We start from the raw sequence: 22,921 nt of genomic DNA, 5'->3' as shown, positions 1-22,921 counted from the left end.
ACCTTATCCATTACATTAACTGGTACAGCCAACATCCAGGGTCTTCTGTGCTTCTGTATTAGCTTTTGGCTTTTAATTAGAAGTAATTCTCAATCTCTCATTTCTTTCTCTTCTGCAGTCTCTCTGTGACTGCAGGAATACACTGCAGCTTTAGACACAGCTAATGCACAGGGCATTAGAAAGCTGTTCAGCCATAAAACACTCCTGCTTCCATCATGGAGGCCGGCTGCAGACAGCTCTAGAGAAAACATTTCCATTTCGCTATCCCTAAATTTCCGCACCGTGCACAAATACAGCGAGAGTATCTCCACCTGAGGATGCTGCAGTTTAATGTCCAAAGCTCAGGGTTGCTTTACAGCAAGGCAGCAGGGGGTGGGCTCTGGCCAGCCATCCCCTGGCAGTGTCCTGCCCTCAGAGGGCAGAGAGCCGGGCAGCCAGGTGGTACAGGCTCAGCCCGTTGCACACGATGCAGCAGAGGTTGCAGAAGGAGGACAGAGCGTGGAAGAGGGCGAAGCGCCGGGCCAGCTGCCTGTAGCTGGGGTTGGAGGCTCGGAGCTGCCTGCGGGGCTCGCTGGCCGCCAGCCCCACCTCCTGCCCCAGCCCCTGGCTGCGCTCCACCAGGTGCAGCTCGGCCACGATGTCGGAGGTGACCTGCCCGAACCACTGCGTGTTCAGCACAGAAGCGGCGATGCAGACGAGGAAGACGATGATCTGCGAGGGAGCAAAGCCCGCTGTGAGCACCTCGCACGTGTGGTGGGTTAAATTTCTCCCCCAGCCCCCCTGGCTCGCTGCAATCTGGGTGCTAACGGGCTGCTTCTACCCGGAGCCGTGCGTGGGTCTCTATCGTGGGCAAGCCAGCCTGAGTGGAGCAGAGGAAGGGGTTTGGGCTGTGGGCAGCTCCTGTTTGAAAGAGGGGGCTACCTGGGTCGTGTGCTCCTCGCCGAGCCGCTCGCTGGGGTGGGACATGGCAAACAGGGTCAGGTTGAGGAAGGCACAGGTGGAGCTGATGTGGAAGTAGTAGGGGAAGAGCTCACGCTGGATGGAGCCGAAGGTGTGGCGAGGGAGGTGCCTGCTCATCACAAACCCTGCGAGGGGGACAGCAGGTAAGTCCTGGGGCAAAGCCCCCTCCCCTGTGCCACCCCCCGGCCAGAGAGCACAACAGAGCCCAACCTACCGGCCACAAAGGTCACCCAGACCTGCATTCCCCAGGAGGTGGAGAGGAAAAGCAGGTGCAGCAGTTTGATGGTGTTGGAGGGCTGCGTGTCACCTGCCATGGCGTCCTGGATGGGGACAGGTCCCTCCATGTCAGCCAGGTCACCCCCGGATTCGGCGCTGAGCTGTGGTTGCTGCTGTCACCTTGCTGCTCGCAGGGCAAATGCAGTTCAGGTTCACAATCTGCTTACTCAGGGAAGGCTTTGGAGCTGGCACAGCCCCATTCCAGCCTCACCACCACACACCCGGCTGGGCTGCAACCCCGGTGCTCAAACCCCTCATATCTCAGGGGCAGGGCACTGCGTCAGCACCTAGGAACCAGCCGGTTTGGGTGGACTTTTGGCAAAGTCCAGCCAACGCCCCGACTGACCCCTGGCAGCAGGAACAAGCAGAAAGTCAATAAAAAGGGGAAGAGAAAAGCCCTGACAAATACACCTGCCCACGCTGTGGCCACCAAAGAGGCCTCTTGGCCGGGAGAAGCCTCCCTGTTTAAAAACAGCAGCAGCTTCTGTACTGTTTAACCAAAAGCCTGGGGGCTCGGAGGAGCAGGGGGCCCCAGGCTCACCCCGCTGCCCCAGACCCCTCACAGGAGCACGGGCAGCAGTGGGTGGAGGGAGGCTTTGAAGGAGCTGCCTAATCCACTGCAAGGAGTGCTCTGAAAATTAATTAAAAGCTTCTGGGAGTAGCCCATCAATAATGTTGCCTGCAGAACTCCTCCTCCTCCCCTCGGCTGGGCGCCTCGGGGCATGAATTACAGCGGGGCTGGCCTTGCGAGAGACACCGCCGTCTAATTCCATCCCACTCCTGCAAAGCAGATAAATATACCCTGTATTGTGATGTATTAGCTCCATGTATTTATTTAGGCATCCATAAAATCAGGTCCTTAAACCTTCTCATGATGGCAGCACACTGGAGAAGGTGCCCACACCCACCCTGGAGTGCTGGCCTGTAAATCCCCAGCTGTCTTCATGGCCTTTTCTTTTTCTAAAGCTTCTGGACATTTTTGGGACGTTTCCCCTGCTCCATCCTCCAGCAGCCCTGGATGGCAGGGGCCCAGGGAAGGCAGCCGTGGTCCTTAGGTGGGGCTTTGTTCCCTGCATCATCCTGGGCAGGAAGGCAGTGATGGGCTCTGCCAGCAGCCAGCACAGAGCCCTGCTGCTCCCAAGGTCCCAGATCTGCCTCTCCAAATGATTTGCCTCCATGCAGGAATTAGCAGCCGAGAGCTCCAAGGTGTTTTCGTGCAAAGAAGCTGTAGGTTGGAAGGTTGCTCAGAGCAGGGAGTAGTTCCCCTTATTTTTTTCTTTTTTTTGAAGGGATTAAGAAAAATGGTGATTGATTGCTGAATTGGTCCTGGGAAGGTTCATTTCATGGGGAGGGCAAAGAAAGGGCTCTAGGAAAGGCTGGTAAGGACAGTCACCATCAGGTGCCTGCTGCTCTGTGGGATGAGGCAGTGGAGATGGGCGCTCCAGGGATGCTCCAAACTGCCCAGTCCTGCTGTCCATGCCCTCCTGAGGGCCAGCAGATGCTGCAGGGCTGCAGTTTTCTCCCAAAAACACAAACCACACGATGCCTCACACTGCTGCAGCGCTCTGCCATGCCCCCAGGTCACTCCTGCTCCATCACCCTGCATCCCCAGGGACCCAGCCAGGCTGGAGCCAGGGCTGACCGGGGCCTCCCAGCGGGAAAAAGCACAATACTTGAGGAGAAGGAGAGGTCAGTTAAAGTTTAATGTTCAGGCAAATACATCATCCCCTCCACTTAATCAAGCAGCAGCAATTCCTAACAGTAAGTAGAAAGGATGGCGCTCGTCCTGGTGATAAAAAGGCAGGATTGCTCTGAGTTTTGGGAGATAAGAGGGCTCAATAAAAATTGAATGTTTTGTACTATGTTCAGCCTGAGACGGCTTTATCTTTGGGAGGTCGGGGCACAGCCGTGCCAGGCGTTGATCTGAGATGTTTATGATGGGAGATACAGCAGAGATTAGGGGTTTATGGCCACAGCCAGCCCAAGTGTGGGAGCCACTGGCTAGTGCCCACAGGAGAGGGGCAGGAGCTCCTTCTGCTTATAAACTGAGTGGGGAATTTGGGTAGCAAAGGGATGGGGTGCTGCAGAGGGACAAAACATCTGGAAAAGACCCTGTGCTCATTTCTGGTGCCCCATGGCCTCACTGCACCCCACGCACAGCATCACCATCACTTGCTTATCCTTGGGATTAAGCGCAGGGCTCTGCAGGCAGAGGCAAGGGCACAGCTGGCACCTGCTGTGCCCGAAGCTCTGTGTGCCTGAGGGCTTCCAGGGCTCATTCATTTTCCAGCAGGCAGCAAGCCTTCCAGAAACCTCAATGCCATCAGAAAACCTCTGGCTGTGTGACCCAGGAAGGCCTGGGAGGGGGCTCTCCACAGATGCTCTGAGGGCAGATGTCCCCTGGGCTGTGGCTAATGAGCAGCACTTCCACTGTCACGCCTGCTTCATTCTGGTGGCTTTCCCAGAGCATCCCAGACTTAGGGGAACAAGGTTTGGCTCTTGTCTTCTCCTTTTCCAGCACCTCTGAGGCAGTTTGGGGTTTACATCTCAAGGTGTTGGTGCACCCACCAGAGCGGGATGAGGAGGGCTGCCCCAGATATGGCAGCAATACCTCAAGGCAGTCCCCAAAAGCCACGTGCAGGGAGCACCACCCCTTTCCTGCAGCAGAATCCTGCCTCAAAGAACCCCACATCCACCTGAGCCCCAGGTGTGCCGTGGGTGCAGGATCCCTGCTCCAAGCTCAACAGCAAGTCCCTGGAGCAGACACTCACCCAGAGCACATATGGATGTTTTTCCTTTCAATGCACTTTTACTGTTGCTCCTTCCACGGTCCCATGGGGTGGGATTTCAGCCCAGGAGGAGCAGGGGCAGTTTGCAGCCCTGCCTAGGAAAAGGAGCAGTCCTGGGGAGAGTGGGATGTTCCAGCAGCCATCCCTACACCAGGGAGGGTACAGCACCCTCCCTGTATCACTGCCCCCTCTTTCCCTTTGGTGCCTCAAAAGGAACCAGTTAAAAAAAAGAATCTGGTTTGGGAAGACTTTGGATCATATAAAGATTCAAGTAGCGTTAAGTGAACTAGAAAACCCAGTCCCGTACATCAGCTTATAAAATTTCTAAATAAAATAAAAAAAGAAGGAAGAAAAGATATGACACATCAGTGCAAGGGATGAGGTGGTACAGTAATGCCCCTCCACCCCAGCCCCTGCGACCAAAGCCCCCAGGGAGGCAGGGTCTGGGTGCCATCATCCCACGTCCCCTTCCACCACAGAAGTGTCCCCTCATCTGTCTGTCCATCTATCAGCAGGGGGTCAGCATGGCTCTAGAAGTCCTGCAGCCGTGAGATTAGGTCCTCCTTGTTCTTCAGCAGGAACTTCTCACAGGCTTCGAAGGTGGAGCAGATGTCAGAGGACAGTCCCGCCACGTTGGTGGTGACGTAGTTGAGGTACCCTGGCATAGCCTGGTTGTAATAAGCTACCTGCAAGGCACAGGACAAGGTCAGCAGGGGCACAGGAGGGGGGGGCCTCCCCCATGGGCTGTGGGAGCACAGCCACAGCGTCCCACCTTGCTCATCTCCTCTGACTCTGGCCAAATGCAGAACCCGGAGCAGAGCGTCTCCCCACGCGTGAATTCGGCTCTGGTGGGGTGGGTGGGCAGCGTCACTGACCGAAAGGCCACCATGTAGGGGTCCCTGGGGAGGACAGAGCCCGGTGAGGTGGCCCAGCTTGGATGGCAGGGAGCAGGGGTTGGGCTGGACACTCACCCCTTGCTGCAGGGCTTCCGCCGGGACGCCAGGATCACAAAGTCCTGCGGTTTGTTCTCGTGCCTGAGCTTCTGGCTCACCACGTGGTAGATCATGTCATCATCATCGACCTTCTGGACAAGCTCAGCACTCCTGTGAGGGAAGGGGACTGGTCACAGAAACCCTGTCGTGCCCCCTGAATCTGGGCCTTGCACATTTACAGCCCACCGCCAGACCCAAGATATTTGGGGGGACCCAAAATAAGTATTTTCTTCAGCAAAGTGCAGCCATCAGCCCAGATGAAGCCAGGACAGGGACACAGTGCAGGGTCTCTAAGAGCAAGCAAGGCAACACAGTGGCTCCCAGGAAAGCCCCAAGGGATGCTCAACCACAAGCCTTGAAGTCGGGGGTGTGATTTTGGGGGCAGCCTGCAGCACTCACACGTAGTGGCTGTCCCACTCGTGCCGGCGCCGCAGGTTGGACAGCAGGGAGAAGGCTCGGCTGGCCGTGATGCAGACGGACATCTCGATGCGGAAGGACAGGAACTTGTCCTCCTCCAGCGTGTACATCCGCACCTCGGGGAGCACAGGGCACGGCTGGGACTCGTTCCCACCAGGATTGCCCACACTTTTGGGGCAAGGGAGAAGGGACAGGGTTTAGTACCTTTTCCTTCTCTCTGGCGAGTGCCCAGTTCGCTTTGGCCACGAGCAGCTTCAGTGCAGAGACGTTGTTGTAGCTCAGATAAACCTGGGGTGGGGGCAGCACGTCAGGAGCAGGAGGGGGAGCAGGAGGGGGAGCAGGAGGCACCAGCTCCCACATCCTACCTTGTTGCTTTGGTCCCAGGGCACGGAGAGTGGTACCTCGGTCTGTTTGCAGGAGACAACGTATTTTCTGCAGCAAAGGAACAGTTTCCCTTATGAGGGGACACCAACCACCCCTAGACTGTCCCTGCACCTCAGCCCTGAGCCCCCCTCTCCTCCTTCCTCCATCCCCACATCCAACTCAGCTCTGCTGCTCACCGGTCCAGCCGAATTTTTTTCCTAGCGCTGGCTTCTCTGTACCTCCTTTCTCCGTCCTGATAAATGGGAAAAGGCAATTAAGTTAATAGGAAAAGGAGGATGAAAAAAAAAATCACATCTTTTTGGGAGTGGGAAAAACATTCAGCAGGGAAGGGCTGGAAGGTGAAGCCCCCTTGCTTGCCAGCTGCCACCCTGGTCACACTGCAGTGACGGTCAGTGATTAACTGTGAGTTATTTCAGCATTGCCACCATGCTCTGATCAAGTGATGGGCACTAGCACATTAGGGAAAACCTTTGTTGTGGCTGCCAAGCTGCAAACAGCCCCTGAAACACAACTTGCGTTCCCTAGCACCTGCAAATGTCCTCTCCTGGGGAAATAACAGCCAAAAATAAAGCAGCTTATTTTGAAGAAAGTGCTAGTGTGGTGTTTTAAAGCGGGCATGAGGAGGTTTCAGGGAGCCCGACTCTGGCCATGAGATGACCTCCATCACAGTGGGAGGTCCTAGTTTTAAGGCACCAAAAAAATCAGGCAGCTGGGCAAGGATCAGCACAGGAGAAGCTGAGACACATGAGTGTTGGCTTTGCTGCTGTGCTCCCGTGACAGACTTCCCTAAGTATTTGGATCCCAGCAAATTATGGATTAGGATGCTTTGAAAGGTAAAAACAACCTCAACATTCCTTCCCCTAAATTACAGAAAAGACGAGCTGGAATTTGCAAGCAATACTCTGTTAAGCCTTGCATGGCTAATACATCTCCATCTCTGCACAGGCAAGTGGTTTATTTTATTAGTGATACCGAGCAATCAATTCAATTCACTTGCTATTGAGCAATTTCATTTCCATCATCATAAAACTGCATTTGTTTTGCTGCGAATCCAAGAGCCCTCCAGGGCCGAGTGGGATTCCCGGGGGTCCCGTGCTACCACGGTGGGGAGAAGCCAGCCCAGCTCATCCTTACCCCTGGCTCGGGTGCCACCATGGGCAGCGTGCGGGGATGACCCTCCTGGTCCAGCACCACGAAGGTCATGAAGGCGCTGTTGATGTGCCTGCGGCTGACGGACATCTCCTGGCCGTAGGCCTCGGCGCTGACCCCCACCTCCATGCTGCCGGAGAGAAGGGATGAGGGAGTGGAGGGCCATGGGGAGGATGGGAAGGGGACCCCTGCCACCGGCACCCACCTGTTTTTGAAGGCGTTGTTGACGATGGCTTTGAGCACCAGGCGGTCTCCGACTTGCGACGGTCCCCGAAAGTGGAACATCTCGATGGCCCTCAGCGTGGGGTGGGCGTGGCACAGCCGGCTGTGGGGACAGGTGTTACCCCCCGGCCATGGCCCCACGCCCTGGCAGCCCCATGCACCCTCCCGGACCCAGCCAGGGCCGAGGAGACCCCAAAAAAATATCACCCCTGGATTTCAATGGCCAAAGCCAGCCACGAGAAGGAACAACAAGCCAACTGCAGTGAGTGTGAACCCTTCCCTGGCGTCCCCCAGCACCACACACCCCTGGTACTCCCTGTGCAGTGTCACCCAAGGGTGACATGCTGGTGACCATCCCTTTGCAGGGTCCCTACAACCCAGCTGTGGCCAGACCCAGCCAGATGTGTTCCCTCCAGGCAAGTCATTCCCTGACTGTGAATCCCTGTTGGGTCACCTGGCTGCGATGGTGGCCACGTTCTCCATCCAGGCCATGATCTGCCCACCGAAGGTGTTGCCCTGGTGGTTGGCGTGAGGAGGCAGCACCAGCTCCACGCTCTCCACCCGCGTCTTTTCCGCTGGCACTGCCCCGCTGCCGTCCCGCGTCTCCAGCTCTGCCACAGGGGGAAAGCAGGGTTCAGAGTGTCAGATGGACAGTGGGACCCCTGTTCCCAGCACCCCACCAGCCCTTGTCCCTCTCCCACAGCTGCCCTCCCACTGCAGCAACCCCCCACAAACCTCCCAGCCTGGGAGTTTGGAATGGTGGGGCTGATCCCTACCCCTCCATGGCCAGGGCATTCCCAAACCTCCATGAAGTGATCACCACCAGCATCCTGCTGAGGAAGTGGGATGTCACCAGTGGGTGTCAGGGCTATTTTGGAAGCTGCGGGACACGGTACCGGTTTCCTGGGGGCTGCGGGTGAGGAGGTCCTTGAGGGTGTCCTTGTGGACCAGGCGCATGCGGCGGCGCTCAGCAGCGATGCTGTACTCGATCTTCTCCTCCTCCGTCTGCGGGGTCAGCGGCTTCAGCCTCACCTGCAAAGGGACGGGCAGGGTGCAGTCCCAGTGGGGGACCAGCAGCAGCCAGCAGGTGCCCTCCATGCCCAGAGCAGGGCCAAGAGCCACCCACCGTGCATCGCACAAACACGGGACACAGGATCACTGACCCATGAAGGAACAGCAGTTGCTGTGATGGAAGACTGAGCCCAGCCCAGTCCCACAGAGACCATTTCTTTCCTGCCTCTGTGCAGGGGGCAACAGAGTCCCCCCCATCCACCAGCCACTGCTCACCTTGCTGCCCAAGGGGCCCTGTGCCACAAAGGTGGCGTACGCCTTGCAGATGCTCCAGTGCTTCCCGCTGCACAGGTCTTCGTAGCTCACCTGGATGCCCACCTGGGAGAGGGCACACACCCCTGAGAGTCAGCTCTGCTCCCCAGGGACCCATATCCCACCAAGCACCCCTGGCCAGAGCCAGCCAAAAAGGGATGAACACATGGGATCAAAGCTGGGAACTGCGGGAGGATTAGGGGATTTGGCCACATGGCTGGTGGGGACGGGCACACAGCAAGGGGGACAGGGGCAGGGGCACACACCAACCTCCATGCTGGAGTTAAAGGCTCGGTTCACTTTGGCTTTGATGTTGACAACTTGCCCAACGCTGAAAAACAGGAAGAGGAGAAAGTCTGTGGGGTTTTTCGGGGACAACAGCCACCGAGCGGCTCCCACTGACGTGCCACGGCATTACGGCTCACTGCCCGCTGTGGCAAGGCTTCCTGGGACTGTGGGACATGCCAGATGGCCAGCAGGACACGGGGACAGCCACCCCGAGACGTGAGAGCAGTGAGATGTCACCCCTGAGCAGCTGCGTGCAAGTGGGTCCCCGGGTCTGGGGTGCTGCCAGGACACCCGAGGGGTGCAGAGGTGCCCGAGGCTTGCTTGGCACCCCCTGCCCATGTGGGCATGCACGCTCCTGCCAGAGCAAACGGCTCCTCCAGCCTTGCATCCACTGTTCTGCACAACTGGACCAGCCACGGGGCCTCCCCACAAGCAGTGGATACCTTGGGATACTGGGAGATGGCAGGAGGCAGGGTCCAGCCAGGGGCATTTTGCACCATCTCTTAAATGAAACATCTGCTGGCAGCAAAATGCTGCTCTCCCTGTGCCTTCAGGAGGCTTCAGAGTAAACACACAGAGACAACTTTGGCCCTGCAGCCTGAGCTACTCCAGACTGGTACCCATGGAATGAACAAATTAAACTCTTTTGTGACACCAACAGCAGTCTTTACCAAATACATTATTAAATCAGGAATACTCCTCATTCCCTAAAGGAGGCCAGTGCTAGAAAACTCAGTGGAAAAATAAACCCTGTAACCACCACTTCCCAAAACCAGAAGCGAGGGAGAGTCAGCATGTGCTCTGACACCAGATTTTTCCTCGTGCCCTCACGCATGACTTCAGACTTCAAATGAGCTCTGTAAATGACACCCTCTGCACGTTGGCTCTGGCTGGAGCAGGAGTGGCATGAGCTGGTGCCTCTGGCTGTCCCCCAGCACTGACCTCGGGCCGGTGGCATGCCAGAACGTTAGCAGGGTTACGTGAGCAGCCCCTGTTCACATGCCATGCCACGTCAGTGGGGTTAAGGCTCCCAACTCACGGCAGCGCTGCGCTAGGCTGGCTGCTCTAGGGCCAAACACGTCCGTACCCGACACCGCTCCTCCCGTCCCGCTGCCCAGCGGGGCTTACAGACGGCTGGCTGGGGCAAAAAGAGAAAACAAATGTGGGGAGAGGGTTAGAGGCGATGGAAGCAGCCAGATGGATGCTCTGCATGGGTTTGCAGCGAGGGGCATGCAAGGGCAATGGGCCAGGCAGGCAGGCTGGCAGCCCCACATGTCTATATATAGCCCCAAAAATACTTTATCTTCTCTGTCCTTATCTAACAGTAGAAGCCAGTGCCATAAATGCCACATGAAACCTCACTCAAGGGTACGTGTGATCCTCCCCAGAGGCTGCACTTCCACATGGCAGGGCAGAGGGGTGGGGAGAACCTGCTGCCCAGCCAGTGAGTTTTAAGCCAGTGATAATTTTGGGGTCTCCTCTGTGCCCTCAAGCACCTAAAGCTCCTCCCTGCCTCTCCCCCGCAGTGCAAGGGCAGCAGAAAGCACAAACAGCTGGGCGAGGAGATCCAACACACAACTTCACCTTCCAACAGCTCTGCGGGAAATCCTTGCCAGGCCTCTTGCTCGGAGCATTAAGCTGGACTACAGCAAGTGGGATCTGAGCCAGGAGCAGCACAGATTCCCTGCCCCCTTGGAGCAGTGCCCAGCTCACCCCTGAGGAGGGACAAATGCTTTGCACGGCTTGATGTAATGCTGTGGAGTGGGGCTTGGATCTCTTCTGCTCCAAAACCCAGGGGAAAAGGCGTCCCAGGCAAAGCTGCCCCAGGAGCAGGGTATCAATCCCACCTCTGCCAGTGGGAGTTGGCACCAGGGCTGCACCACATCCCCACACTGTGGATTTGTCATGGAGCTGAGCCCCAGGGCGATGGGCACCTCATGTGAGAGGGCAAAAGTGTGAGTTCAGCATTTCCTGGGAATGACAGTGAAACCCAAGAGTGAGTCAGGCTTCCCAGTGCCAAACAAATCAGCTGACAGCCAGGGACCCCAATGCCAGCCCTGGGTACCCACACTGGTGCCTGCCCCAGCAGGCAGACCTGCACAGCAGGGAGTGGCTGGGCAGTATGGATCCTGTACTGCATGGATCCTATACGGCAAGGCAGGAGCTGCTGGGCAGCATGGATCCTATACTGCAAGGATCTTATATGGCATGGCAAACCTCCAGGGAGCCCCCTGGAATGGTATCCAGGTGGGAACAGACAGGCAGCCTCTGCACAGAGGGTGTGGGGGCTCTGAGAGATGAGTAAAGGCGGGTGGCAGTACCAGGCTTACTGAGAGTACAAAAGCAGACTACTTCAGGAATGCTGGGTGGGAATGGTCTCAATACTGGGAGCCTGTGGATGACGAGGGCAGAGCCCTGGGAGGGTTTTTGTCCCCTCTGGTCACACCCTCAGGTCAGGAGAAATGTTGTTCCCAGACACATCTCAAGGGCTGCATGAATCAGAGGGGGACCTCTGTGGGGCAGCACCAGGGGATGCCAGGACCAGCCTGGGGTGGGATTTTGGCCAAGCAATGCCCAGCCTGATGCATCTCACAAAGCCGGGAGGTCCCAGCTCCCCCAGCACCCACCGGGTGGGTGAGCCCCACCATGCCTCAGCCACCCACATGGCCACTACAGAGGCACGATTTGCAAGATTTGAGTTTTCCAGAGCACTAAATCAGAGCTGTTTCCTGAACTAAGCCGGGGAGGAGCTGGCGTTGGGGGAAATACCGGGAAGCCAACGCAGCAGGAGCTCCCCAGGCGACCAGACAGAGGATAAATCAGAGCAGACAGTCCGTCCGCAGCCCTGCGGCGGAGATGGAGCCTCGGTCCCTGGCTGCCCTGCGAGCCTGGCACTGCCACCGCACCTCCTCCTCTCCCAGGCACGCTGCTCCCTGTTCCAGCTCCAGCCCCTGTCCACGTTGCAGCCGGCAGATGGGAAAAACCCCTGCGTTTCCCTGCGCATGCCCCGCGGGGCGCGGAGTATTTACCTAATGGTATGCTCAAAATAGATATCATCCATGGAAGCCGTGACGCACGGGCAGCCGGCGTGTCTCTCGGCTGGAAAGGAAAAACAAACTGCATCAGCAACCTGCACCAGCGTGCTGAGGGTGCGAGGGGCACGAGGGCTCCTCTGCCCCAGGCTGGTGACACCCAGGCAGCATCCTTTTATCTGCTCATGCCCATTTCTGGGGACAAGAGCGGGATTTGGGGCTTCTCCTCTCCCAGCAGCGTGGGTTTGCAGATGTTTGAAGGTTTGGAGGGTGTGCTGGTGTTTGCCTTCCCTCCGTGAGTTTGCAGCTGTCGGGATGCACCGGCAGCTGATTCCATCTCCCCGTACACAGCAAATATCTCAAAGCTGCTCTGCCGGTGAGACTTTCCCTTGGGACTCCAGGAACCTCAGACTGCAAAACTGCTCTGGGAACCTCATCCAACTGCAGAATTGCACCCGTTTCCCTGTCATAACCTGCCCGTGCTTGGCTGAGCTGGTGAGCTCCATTGTTTCCTGCTGAGTGGAGGAGCTCAGCCCACTCCGGCTGCTGCCGGGATGTCAGGGATGCCACCAGCCTGGCCTCCCCGTGCCCTGCACACCAGGCAAGGAAAAGGGCAGCATTATAGACAAAGCAGGCATGGATTTTGATCTGTCCCCAAGCCAGCATGCATGCTGCAGTGCACGTCTCCTCCCCTTCTTGTCCTGCTCCTGTTTGCTCTCTAATTACTCAGCAAAATGGCATTACGTGGGTCCCCAGCTGGCGTCACTCCGAGGCACTGTGCTGGACTGCCAGGGATGCTGCCGATGAGTTGGATCCTGTGGATCCTGCCTGGTGCCTTCTCCAGCAGCCCAGCAGGAGGACGGCTCCAGAGGGAGAGGATGGCTTACCAGAGAGGCAGGCGGCCGTGTCGATCCACTTGAGCAGCTGCCCGGTGCTGAGCTCGCCGCGGTGGTTGGTGTGGCAGGGCAGCACCAGCTGGCTCATCTGCACCTCGGTGGGGTTGCGGGCAGGCGAGGGGCTCGCCATGGCCCCCGGCGCCTCCTCCCGCTCCCCTGGCTCCCGGGCACGTGGTGGAGAGGTCGAGCTCTGTGGGGCACAAAAGCTCTGTTTTACCCAAATGGGAAGCAAATCCCCTGAGGGAACAGTGACCCGTGAAGACACTCCTCACACAGAGCCGGGAGAACCCCAGCCCTGCACACCCCCGGGCACCGCCAAAGCCCTTGCCAAAGACAAGGTGCCCGCAGCCAAATGGGGAAAAATCCCTCTAAAAAATGCTCCATAAGGGATTACTCCAGGTTTCCAGGCCATTTATCACCCAACCCCACTGCCCCCTCCCAAACACCACACAAAACTCCTCCCAAAGTCAATCCCTCCTCTGGGAAGAAATTTTTCTCCCTGCCAGCTTCATTTTTAGGGTGCTGCAGCACAGGGTGGGTTTGCTCTCCTGGGGCCGGAGAGTGCTCCACACCTTCCACCAACACCCCCCCTTTGCCAAAGGAAGCACTGGAAGCTATGTGGTACAAGAAGCAGAGGAGAAGCATCCTCAGTTTGGGGTTGTTCAGGCAGTAAAATATGTTCCTTGCTGGCTGGTCCCTCTGCAGGGCACAGAGCGGCTCCCCTGGCACCCCGGTGGGAAGCAGGGTGGGAGAGAGAGGAGGCTGAGGCAGTGCTGGCAGGGAAAACAGCTGATGAGAGATGTCAAGTGAGTCGTGTTACACAAGGGGTGAACTCAGTTAGCCTGGTGAGTAACTGAGGAGACACGAGGAGCTGTCTGGGCTTTGTCACAGCCCTTCCTTCCGCTTTCTGCTCCCGCTGCAGCTCCCGCTCACAGCACTTGTTGCGAGAGTCCCACTCCAGCAGCTTCTCTGCCCTTTGCTTTGCCCAGATTCTTTTAAAGATGGGTTTATGCTGAAAATGATGCTTTCCCGATTACCCTGAGCTCACTGCCTCTCAGAATAGCATTTTTCTCCAGTGGGTCTAACCTCTGTTTCCATAGCTACTGGTACACGACATCCCGGGAACGGCACAAACCTCGCCTCAGCAGAGACGGCGGCGAGCACCGAGCCAAGCCGATGGCAAAGGGCTCCCATCCTGCAGTGAGACCAAGCCCCGGCCACCAGAGCCCCTCCAGCAGCCTCCAAACCCCTCCGTGAACCTCCCGGGCTGCTTCCCAGCATGCAGAGGCGCCTACATGAGTACCACAGAGCTATTTTGGGAAGCCGGCAGGCTCTGGGGTATGAGCCAGCAATGCAAAGAGCTCCAAAGCCGCCTGCTGCAGAGTGAGCAGACAGCCTGCCCCGAGATCCCGCCGGTCATTTTCCCGGCGTTTGACAGTTCTGAGTTTTAGGGAAGAAGCTGCTAGTCCTGGGAAGAGCCCTGGCCCTGCGGTAGCCAGCAGGAGGCTGGGGATGCTGATGGGGAGGGAACACGTTGGGAGAGGAGGCAGCCAGGTCCGGTGCAGGGCTGGGAGCAGCTCCTGGCACAGGGTGGCATTTCCCCAGCACAGCCTGGGTTAGTAGCCGCCGGCACAACAGGGAGCCACGGGTTAGTTGCACAGCACGAGGGGTACCTGGAGGCCATTGCAACAGAAGCTCAAGATCTCTTCAGGGACTATAATATTCCCCTTGACCATTTTTAAGAGACACCTGGAAAGGAGAAGAGTGGCTCTGGTTACGGCAGGACTGGCAGAGACGGGAGTGGCTGTTTCCCAGCAGGGACAAGGCAGTGTGTGTGTGGCGGGTTGTCACACCCTGTCCCCACATCCCATGATGACATCTCTCCCCACAGCACTGACCCCTCGCCAGCACCTATCAGGGGGCTGTCAGAGCTGAAACAGAGAAGGGCAGACCAGGGCAGGTGCTTGCCATTCCATGGGAGTCAGGTCCCACGCTCACCAGCCCTGATGAAAGAGGCCCAGCTATTTTGGGGTGCTGGACCAAGCACAGGTTGCAGGGCCGTGGCCAACCCCTTGGTCGATGATGCTTTGTCAGTGCTTCCTGTGTTGCTACATGTGACAGGACTGTGCCTTGAAGCTCCCCTGGCCGGAGCAGTGACACCGCTGCAGTCACAAGACAGCCGGGAGCATATTTTTGGCAGCAGGCAGGGCTGAGGCTGCCACGGGTGGTACTGAGGGCAGCGAATGGGAAGCACCCAATGCCAGCAACGCCACTGTGCCCTGCTCCAGCCCCTCTGCCTGTGAAGCCCTGGCATTCCCCAAGGGCATCGTGTGCCCTTGGGTGCCTGCAGGCTCCTGGGCCACGAGCATGGTGACTGTGTCCCAGCTGGACATTGTGGTGGCATTGCAAGGAAAGGCAGAGTGGGAGCTGCAGCAAAAACAAGTGGAACAGGCTTTGTATTTACAGTTTGCTTTTAAACACAACACTGCCAGGCCCTTGGCACACCCCCAGCTTCCCAGCACACATCCCTCTACCTGCTGGAGGCAGCTGCTCTTTTACCGAGGCAGGGGGTTGACTGATTTTGGCAAGGGGCTAAAAGAGTGGAAGCTATAGATTTGCTTCCTGCACCACCAGGAGCTGGGGTGTCACACGGAGTGTACCCAATGAGGTCGGTACAAAACAAGGACGCTCAGGTCCCCTACACACACAAACGGCACCGTGGAGCCTCTCGCAGCCTCCCACCCCTGCCCCAGCAGCACCGGGTTTTGCTTTCCCCAGCCCCATGACTTTTTCCCTAGCCCCATGACCTCTCTAGCCTTGTTATTGAGGTTTGGGAGCTTCCTGATGGCTCACCTGCCCTTGCAAGAGCCCAGTGCAAGAGTTACTCTCCTGTTTTACAAGATGGGTTTGCTGCCCAATTGCAGACATGAGGCAGTGGCTGGGGGTGGTCCTGTTACACCCCATAGCCCCAGCCTACAGCACCACAGGGACATTCCTTGGAAACCCAAACCTGCTGCTGGCTCGGCAATCGTGTCACCTTGTCCCCTGGGCTGCGTTAGCAGGAGGGGGAAAAATACCCAGAGCTGTCTGCTTTGCATCATCCTCCTGCTATTTCCCAGGCAGCCCCAGCCCACGCTCCCACCCTGGGGAAGGGGAGCGCCCCGGCAGCGCTCCAGAGACCCGGAACCATTCAGCCAGTGGGTATTTATGGAGTATTTGTTATCGAAACTAAGTGAGCAAGTGTCTGTCCTCATTAAAATCTTCAGCCTCACTCAACTGTCACATTTTTAAAGCTGTTGACTGATGCAGCCCTTGGGTCACCATGGCAACGGGATGCAGTACCCAGGCAATGATGCTCTTACTCTGTCACCCCTCGAATGACCCACTTCTACCCAAAAAAAAAAAAAAAGAAAGTTTGCATTAGAAAAAAAACCCTTCCAGCAGAATGTTTTCCTTGCCTCCTGCCACGCTCACTTCCTGTGCTTCTGGAGGCGTAGGAAGCCCACAGAGCAAACCAGCAAAGACACAGAGGGGAAGACACACCAACAACTCTGCAAGTACTGGGGAGAGGGACCCGACGGCACCCCACAACTCTCCTATACCCTGGCAGAAGGGTGTCCTGCAGCACTGGAACATCCACAAGCTCCAGGGAAGGTTTCTGCTGTGAAATTCGGTGCTGGCCTCTTCAGAAATCACCAGGGGATGAACATCCATTGCAAACCCTCGTGGGTCCCGCAGCTCCCTAGGATGATGCTGGGCAGAGATGCAGGAGAACAGTTGTTCCTCCCAATCCTTGGGCCCACTGAAAGCAGGGTGTTTGTTTTAGCCACCCCCAAGACAGTGGATGAGAGGGAGGGACAAGGGTGAAACTGAGGTGGGGGTCCCAAGTGCTGGGCTTTGGAGGGGCTCTGGGCAGAGCAGGGCAGCCTTGCACCTTGAGCCACCCCCACCTGCTCTCAGAGCTCTCTCACCACCCCACTCCCACCTCCCAAACACCTAATCCCCATTTTCCCCCACCTGGCTCTGCCTCCTACCCCCACCCCTGCTCCTCGACATAACTTTACCCCTCCCTGGAAGTATATAAAGAAAAAAAGGGGGGAGACGTTGGGGAGGAAAGCGGCGACAATGAAGTTCTCATGGGGGATTATTGGTGTATAATTGAGCAATATCCATGGTAACAAGCAAATCTGCACGCGTTAAAGAATTAACCTGACCTACTTTGGGAAATTCTGCCATCTCGACAGGGCAGTGAGGGCTGTCCATCCCCCGAGACCCGGCCCGCCACTCCCACTGCCAGCAGTGGCAAAGCCCCGGTGCCAGCGGTACTGGAGATATCCAGCACAGCTCAGCCCCATCACCGCATGCCCATGGGGATGGAGCAGGGTCCCCAGGATGAGAGCTGCTGCTCAGGATGTGGCCCCACTGGGACAAGAGGGACTGAAGGGCCAGGTCACAGCACGGTGAGGAAACACAGCAGCTCCCTGCAGCACAGAGGGTGGCCAGCCCAGAAGAAAGGGCAGGACAAACTGCAAGTGGTATTTCTGGGACCACACATCTTGTTTCCTTAGAGTTCATGGTGCAAAGCAAGGCATAGGGCCAGGAAAGTGCAAACCGAGGGTCAAAGGCAAGAGTGATGACTCCTCTTACAAGGGGATGATGGTTTTCCAACCATCACCCATGGGAAAGCTTCACTCAAGGTGAGCGCAGCGGGGACACCTCCAGCACCCTCACCTCCCTCTCCACCACAGGGTGAAGCATCCCCAGCCCTGGCCCTGCCCGCAGCCCCCTCCATACCCCTGCCCAAGCGCTCTCTACACCTCCTGCGAGGCTCCTGGGAAGGCTGGTGCTGATTTGCCAGCACAGGGGCAAAGTTCCCAAGGGAGCGTCCCAGGGGACAAAGGTCTGGCTCCAGTGCAGGGGGAGAACAATGCCACATGTCACGCCAGTACAGCTGTAAACACTGCCAGGCCCAAAATTCACACGCTTGGGGACAGAGAGGCACCTTTGCCCGGCCACCCACAGCGTTCCCAGGGAGGAGACTGCCACAACATCAATACAACCGTGTTTTAGACCACCACAGTCGAGCCCACCAAGCTGGAAACCACCACAGTGGAGACCAAAGGTCTACACCCTGGTGGTCTTACCTGTGTGGTCTCCACAATGGGGGTCACCATGGTTGAGACCACTGGAAAACACCCAGGTGAACACCATGGTGGTGTGCTGGTCTACATCATGGTAGTCACCATGGCCAAGACCGCCTCATTGGAGGGTGGAGATCCCCATGGCATTGTGCCACCCACCCAGCCACCCACCCTGGCCCCAGCCAGCCCCAGCACATCCCTCTGCCCTCGCCATGCTGCCATCATTGCCAGCAGCCCTGTGCCCACGCTTCCCAAATATCTGCCCCTGCTTTTAAGTGAGAAGAAGCTGATTCAAGCCAAAGCCCTCTAGTACTCCTCCTGTCACACCCAGGAAGACCTGGGGGGGGTTTGATGTCCCCAGCTCTTGCCTGCTGTCCCCGCTGCAGCCGGAGGGTGCCACATTCCCATGAAAACCACGATGGAGCAGCAGCACAGCTCGATGCAAACCCCAAGGGCAAGAAAGCATCACCCGGGTAAGCAGGGGGGCACAAGAAGCTTTCACCCCTCACCTTCTCCCTGGAAGAGCCGCCCAGCACAGATGCAAGCCAGGACAAGCCGCCGCTCCACCGCCGGGAGTGGAAGTCTCCACAGCAGCTCCCGCTCACCCAGCCCTGGGGTTCCCCGCCTTGTCCCCATGGTCCCCAGCTCCCCCCAGCCCTCACCTCAGCCAGAAGAAGCTGAGCATTTGCGGGAGGTGTTGAGGCGACGGCTGGCTCGGAGGAGAAGCGTCCGGACACCTGCGGGCGCGGGCGTCGAGGCCAGGCTGGCGCGGAGCCCTGGGACGGGGCCAGCGCACACCCCCTCCCGCTTCCTTAAATATGGCCACGCAGAACTTTTCTTAAGGTAGCGCTTGGCAGATCTGCGCTCGCCTGGAAAATGGCCGGCGCTCTGGAGGTTGGCTCTGGATGCAGGAGGGAATGCGTCGGGCTGGCTGCAGAGCCAGGGAGAGCGGCGGGAGGCACCGGCGCGCTGCCAGCAGCTCTGCGGAGCGGGGTGCTGCTGCTTCCTTCATCCCTCCCCAGGGAGCAGTTCCTGGGATGAGGTCTCCTCCCCAGCCCACTCATCATCCTCTTCTCCCCCCATCACCTCAGCAAGGGGCACTCAGTTAAACTTGCCTAAAAATATCAGTATTTTCCCCAGAGCCGCAGGTGCTGACACCAAGCTCACTGTCCGGAAAAGCCTCGGCAAACTTCTCCAAAGCAAATCCAATCCACACAGCTGCTCCCTGGCCCTGCTGCCTTTGAAGTACCTCTGACAGGGCTTATCACAAAACCCCCCTTTTTTTTTTTTCTTAACAAGGAAATAAAATGCAAATTGCCCTGTCACTGCATTAATGACTAATGGGTTTAGTGGAGATGTTGTTCTCTTTGTATTTGATTTACACACTTTTACAAGTGAATCTTGGTAATCAACCTACAAGAGTTTGATCAAAGCTCTTGGCAGGCACCGGCAGCACAAGTATTGCCACTGGAAAGCCAGCAGAGAAATAATCAAGCAATTTCAACAAAGCCCCACTTTTTTTTTTTTTTCTTTTTTTTTTTTTTGTAAATAAGAATAACAAAGCACTGGAACAGGGCAAAAGTCTCTGCCTCAGCCACCTAAATTTAGGCTGGACGTGGAAAATGTTCATCAAAACCCTAGACCCAGGCACAGGGGAGGTGGGACACCTGGATACCTCTGCAAGGGCTGGGCCGGGTAGGGATGGAGGTGGGGCCCACCTCAGGGTGATGCCGCCCTGAGGGGGTTTGGAGCCTTTGGGGGATGGAGGAAGCAGCGCTGCACAGCACCAGGTGATTGATCCGATTATGCTGATGGAGATTCTCTCTGGAAGAAGATTGTTGCCTGAGGACTTTAACCCCACTGAGCATTCACTGCTCAGCTACTTGGATAAAATGTGCAATTCTTCATTCCGAGAGCAGGAATGGAGCAGCCCTTTTGCCCTGCACAACCCCTTCCATGCCTTGAAGGTGGCTTTGCACACCCAGATACGATTAAATTCCACCATTTCAGAAAACAACATTTCCTTTAAAGCATTGTCTTTTGGGACAGCAAATAGGGTATTTCTCACCACAATGGTTTTCTACCCGCTTGCAGCAGACCAGGTGCCCTGCAAACCAGATGGCAGCAAGCGTCCTCCAGAACATCTCCCCACCTTTAGCACGGAGGCCCCTGGCCAGGAAGCTCTTCAGGGATCTCTCCCCCCCTCCTTAGGACTGTTTGTTTCTGCAGCCAGAGATTAGGATCAAAAGGTTTGTTCCATGCAGGGAAAACGATTCTTCCCACTCCTCGGAGTCAAAGGGAATAGCACAATTAGAAACACTTCAGATGCTTGACCCACGCTCGAGCCTCCAAACAAAAGTTGCAAGGAGAGGGTTGATGTTTTCCAGGCCCAATTAGCATAATGTTGTAATTTCCGAGCTCTCAGGCTGCCTGCATCCCTTCGCCCCGGCCGCCCAGCGAGCGCACGCCGGCACCAGCTCCTTCCTTCTGATCCATCACCATATGCCCGTCTTTTACAGTTCTTTGGTGCGTGATGCTCAGAGAGTGGATAATTAGCTAAATGAATTAATTGACATTCATACTTGTAATTAGCAACCGGTTACAAGCAGCTATTCTCCTTGGGACAGCTAAAATTTCTCAGGGATTGGTGTTAAAATACTGGAAAATCGTTCGGGGTAAGTAACGAGGGCTGTGAGTGCTGATGGTGCCCGGGTTCTGCCTCGGCCGCCGCATGGTAAACAAGCCCGTGCAGAAGCAGAGCAGGCTGTGGAACGTGTTGGATCTGCCGCTGCTGCTCGGGAGGAGGAGAACTTTCCAGCTTCGGAAGAAATCCGGGCCAGATGGGCGGCCTCCAGCCGGCGGCTCCCACCAGCTCCCGGCTAACCCTTTCCACCCCCACTCACCCGGGAGTTCGCAGCGAGGACCCGACAGTGGAGGCTGCTCATGCAAAGCAATGGGAATTGGATGTCGTGAGTGTTAATTAAACCATTAATTACTGCTGAGCAGGGGGGAAAAAAGTGACCTGTTGGTTTTATCGCTTCTTGGAGTAGTAGGGAGGATGAATTGCTCAGGGGCTTGGCAGTGGGTGAAAGGGGCTGCGGCGTGAGGTAGATCTCGGCTGAAATGTAGGTTTTCTCGGATTTTAAGGGGATGCTGGCGAGCACCAGCACGGTGCTGGTGCAGCCACAGCTAATCCCAGCACCCTGCGAGGCCAGGAGTGGGACCCACACTAGGGACAGCGTTAGTGGAGACTGAGACCCCAGCCCTCCTGTACTGCTGAGGGAGACCACACCACCAGGGGCTTGGACAGGTTTTCAGGGTGTCCCAAACTGCCCTAGCAGGGATCCCACTCCCAGCCATGGGCTGCAGTCATCACCCACAAGCCCCAATAATCAGCACTCACAGCCTCTGGAGTCATAGCCCCTGAGATAGAATGTGCAGGGACCCCACGCCCCCAGAATGTAGCAGAGGTGGGTGAGCTGAAGGTCTCTTCACCCTGGAAAAGGCTCCCCAAACCTGTGTGCTGATGGGAAGAAGGGAGGCAGCACACAGACAGAGCCATACAAATGGCTCGTTATGGAAAAGAGGAGAAAAAGTGATACTAATGCACTTCATAAATCAAACTCTTGTGTCTTGCTGCATCAGGAGCTCTGCACCACCAAGGAGCAGAGCCTGGGCTGAGGGTACAAAGGACTCCAGGGAGGAGGAGCCCTCCAACTGCTTGGAGACCAGCATTGGGGTGCTCTGCCCTGCACCACCTCCCACCCTCTGCTACCCACAGCAGCTGCAGCAGCTCTGGCTGGCACAGAGGCAGTGCCATAGGGTGCCATAGGGTGGTAGGACAGGGGATAAACTGGCACCCCACGAGCCTGGGTCTCCCTAAGAGAAGGGCTCTCCCACAGCTCCTGGCACATGATCAGGGCCCCGTCACTCTGCCAGGAGTCCTGTTCTTGGCTCCTCCAAGCTATCAAAGCTTTAGATTTCCCTGGCAGCGCCTGGAGTTTAAAGGCTGGGGAAAGGGACAAAAAAAAACCAATCTCAGGAGAGAGGCAGTGGGAAAGGCTGGGCCAAGGAGCTGTCATGCCACCCCTTCAGCTAGTACACACCCCAGTATGTTCTCAAACACACTGCACAAGACAGCAGGAAGGCTACTTTTTCTTTAGCTGCAGGCAAAAAAAAAAATCAATTACAAGGTAACCTATTTTTCAACTCCTCCATTGGTATTTACTTAATTTCAAGGCTGGCTTGCCCACCGTGCCAGGGAGAGGACGAGGGAGGCCGTGTGCCACAAGGCTGAGCCAGGCTGTGGGATTTTGTTTGGGTTTAATTGAGACACCAAAGCCCAAAGCAATGAGGGGTTGTTTGAATGGGACAGTGTGACATGGGGCACCCAGGCAGAGCCCAGCCCTGATGGGGATGGGGAGCACCAGGGGGTTCCCTGGTGCTTGCAGGGCAGCAGGAAAAGCCCACTGGGAAGCAGAACTTTCTGGAGAAGGTTTGGGAGGTGCTGGTGGGCCATGTGGGCAGGGACTGCAAGGGGGGGGTCCATGGGGACAGGAATAGCTCCAGGAGTCCACAAGAGCAGAGAGTCCCGGGGAATCCACGGGGACAGGAGCACTCGGGGGGTACATGAGGACAGGGCCATCCCAGGGCAGTCCACGAACACTTGGATATCTGGAGGGGTTACACAGACACAGGACACCCGTGGGCACATGGGGCTAGGACACTGGGGGTACACAGGGACAGGGGCACCCACCGGGGGGGCACAGGACATCCCTGGACACACGGACACAGGATCCCGAGGGTACACAGGGACAAGAACCCCCCGGGGACCACACGGACACAGCACCACGGGGGAAGACAGACACCCCGGGGGGACACACGGACATAGGACACGTGAGGACACACGGAGACAGGACACGGGGGGACACACGGACACAGACACCCCCGGGGGACACAGGGCACGGGGGGACACACGGACACCCCCGGGGGACACACGGACACAGGGCACGGGGGGACACACGGACACAGACACCCCCGGGGGACACACGG

At 57.1% G+C, this 22,921-nt stretch overlaps 2 protein-coding genes across 5 annotated transcripts; both read right to left on the bottom strand.

The window, feature by feature from the left end:
• Nucleotides 1-326: 326 nt before the first annotated feature.
• TMEM205 (transmembrane protein 205) lies at nt 327-2,679 on the bottom strand. The gene is made up of 3 exons (XM_042030770.1): nt 1,175-2,679; nt 922-1,085; nt 327-711 (listed from the first exon to the last, which is right to left on the bottom strand). Exons 1-3 carry the CDS (start codon nt 1,302-1,304, stop codon nt 412-414), a joined length of 594 nt encoding a protein of 197 aa, XP_041886704.1. The 5' UTR covers nt 1,305-2,679; the 3' UTR covers nt 327-411.
• Nucleotides 2,680-2,920: 241 nt separating this feature from the next.
• Nucleotides 2,921-18,847, bottom strand: ACOT11 (acyl-CoA thioesterase 11). Of its 4 annotated transcripts, XM_042030761.1 has the most exons (19): nt 18,532-18,846; nt 16,331-16,481; nt 14,402-14,477; nt 12,720-12,918; nt 11,830-11,899; nt 9,888-9,938; nt 8,783-8,843; nt 8,477-8,578; nt 8,086-8,221; nt 7,644-7,800; nt 7,173-7,292; nt 6,953-7,097; nt 5,995-6,050; nt 5,800-5,866; nt 5,639-5,722; nt 5,417-5,550; nt 4,997-5,128; nt 4,798-4,924; nt 2,921-4,711 (listed from the first exon to the last, which is right to left on the bottom strand). In XM_042030761.1, the coding sequence occupies exons 3-19, from the start codon at nt 14,462-14,464 to the stop codon at nt 4,556-4,558; spliced, it is 1,860 nt and encodes a 619-aa protein (XP_041886695.1). In that variant the 5' UTR covers nt 14,465-14,477; nt 16,331-16,481; nt 18,532-18,846; the 3' UTR covers nt 2,921-4,555. The 4 variants fall into 4 exon arrangements, with proteins under 4 accessions (XP_041886695.1, XP_041886694.1, XP_041886696.1 ...); XM_042030760.1 differs by lacking the exon at nt 16,331-16,481 and having other exon boundaries at nt 18,532-18,847; XM_042030762.1 differs by lacking the exons at nt 9,888-9,938; nt 16,331-16,481 and having other exon boundaries at nt 18,532-18,842.
• Nucleotides 18,848-22,921: the final 4,074 nt, after the last annotated feature.

This window comes from Corvus kubaryi, unplaced genomic scaffold (assembly GCF_017639235.1).
Source record: "Corvus kubaryi isolate FWS band 111438036 unplaced genomic scaffold, C.kubaryi_AGA036_p1.0 37334, whole genome shotgun sequence".
NCBI lineage: Eukaryota > Metazoa > Chordata > Aves > Passeriformes > Corvidae > Corvus > Corvus kubaryi.
This window is presented reverse-complemented; position numbering and strand designations above follow the sequence as displayed.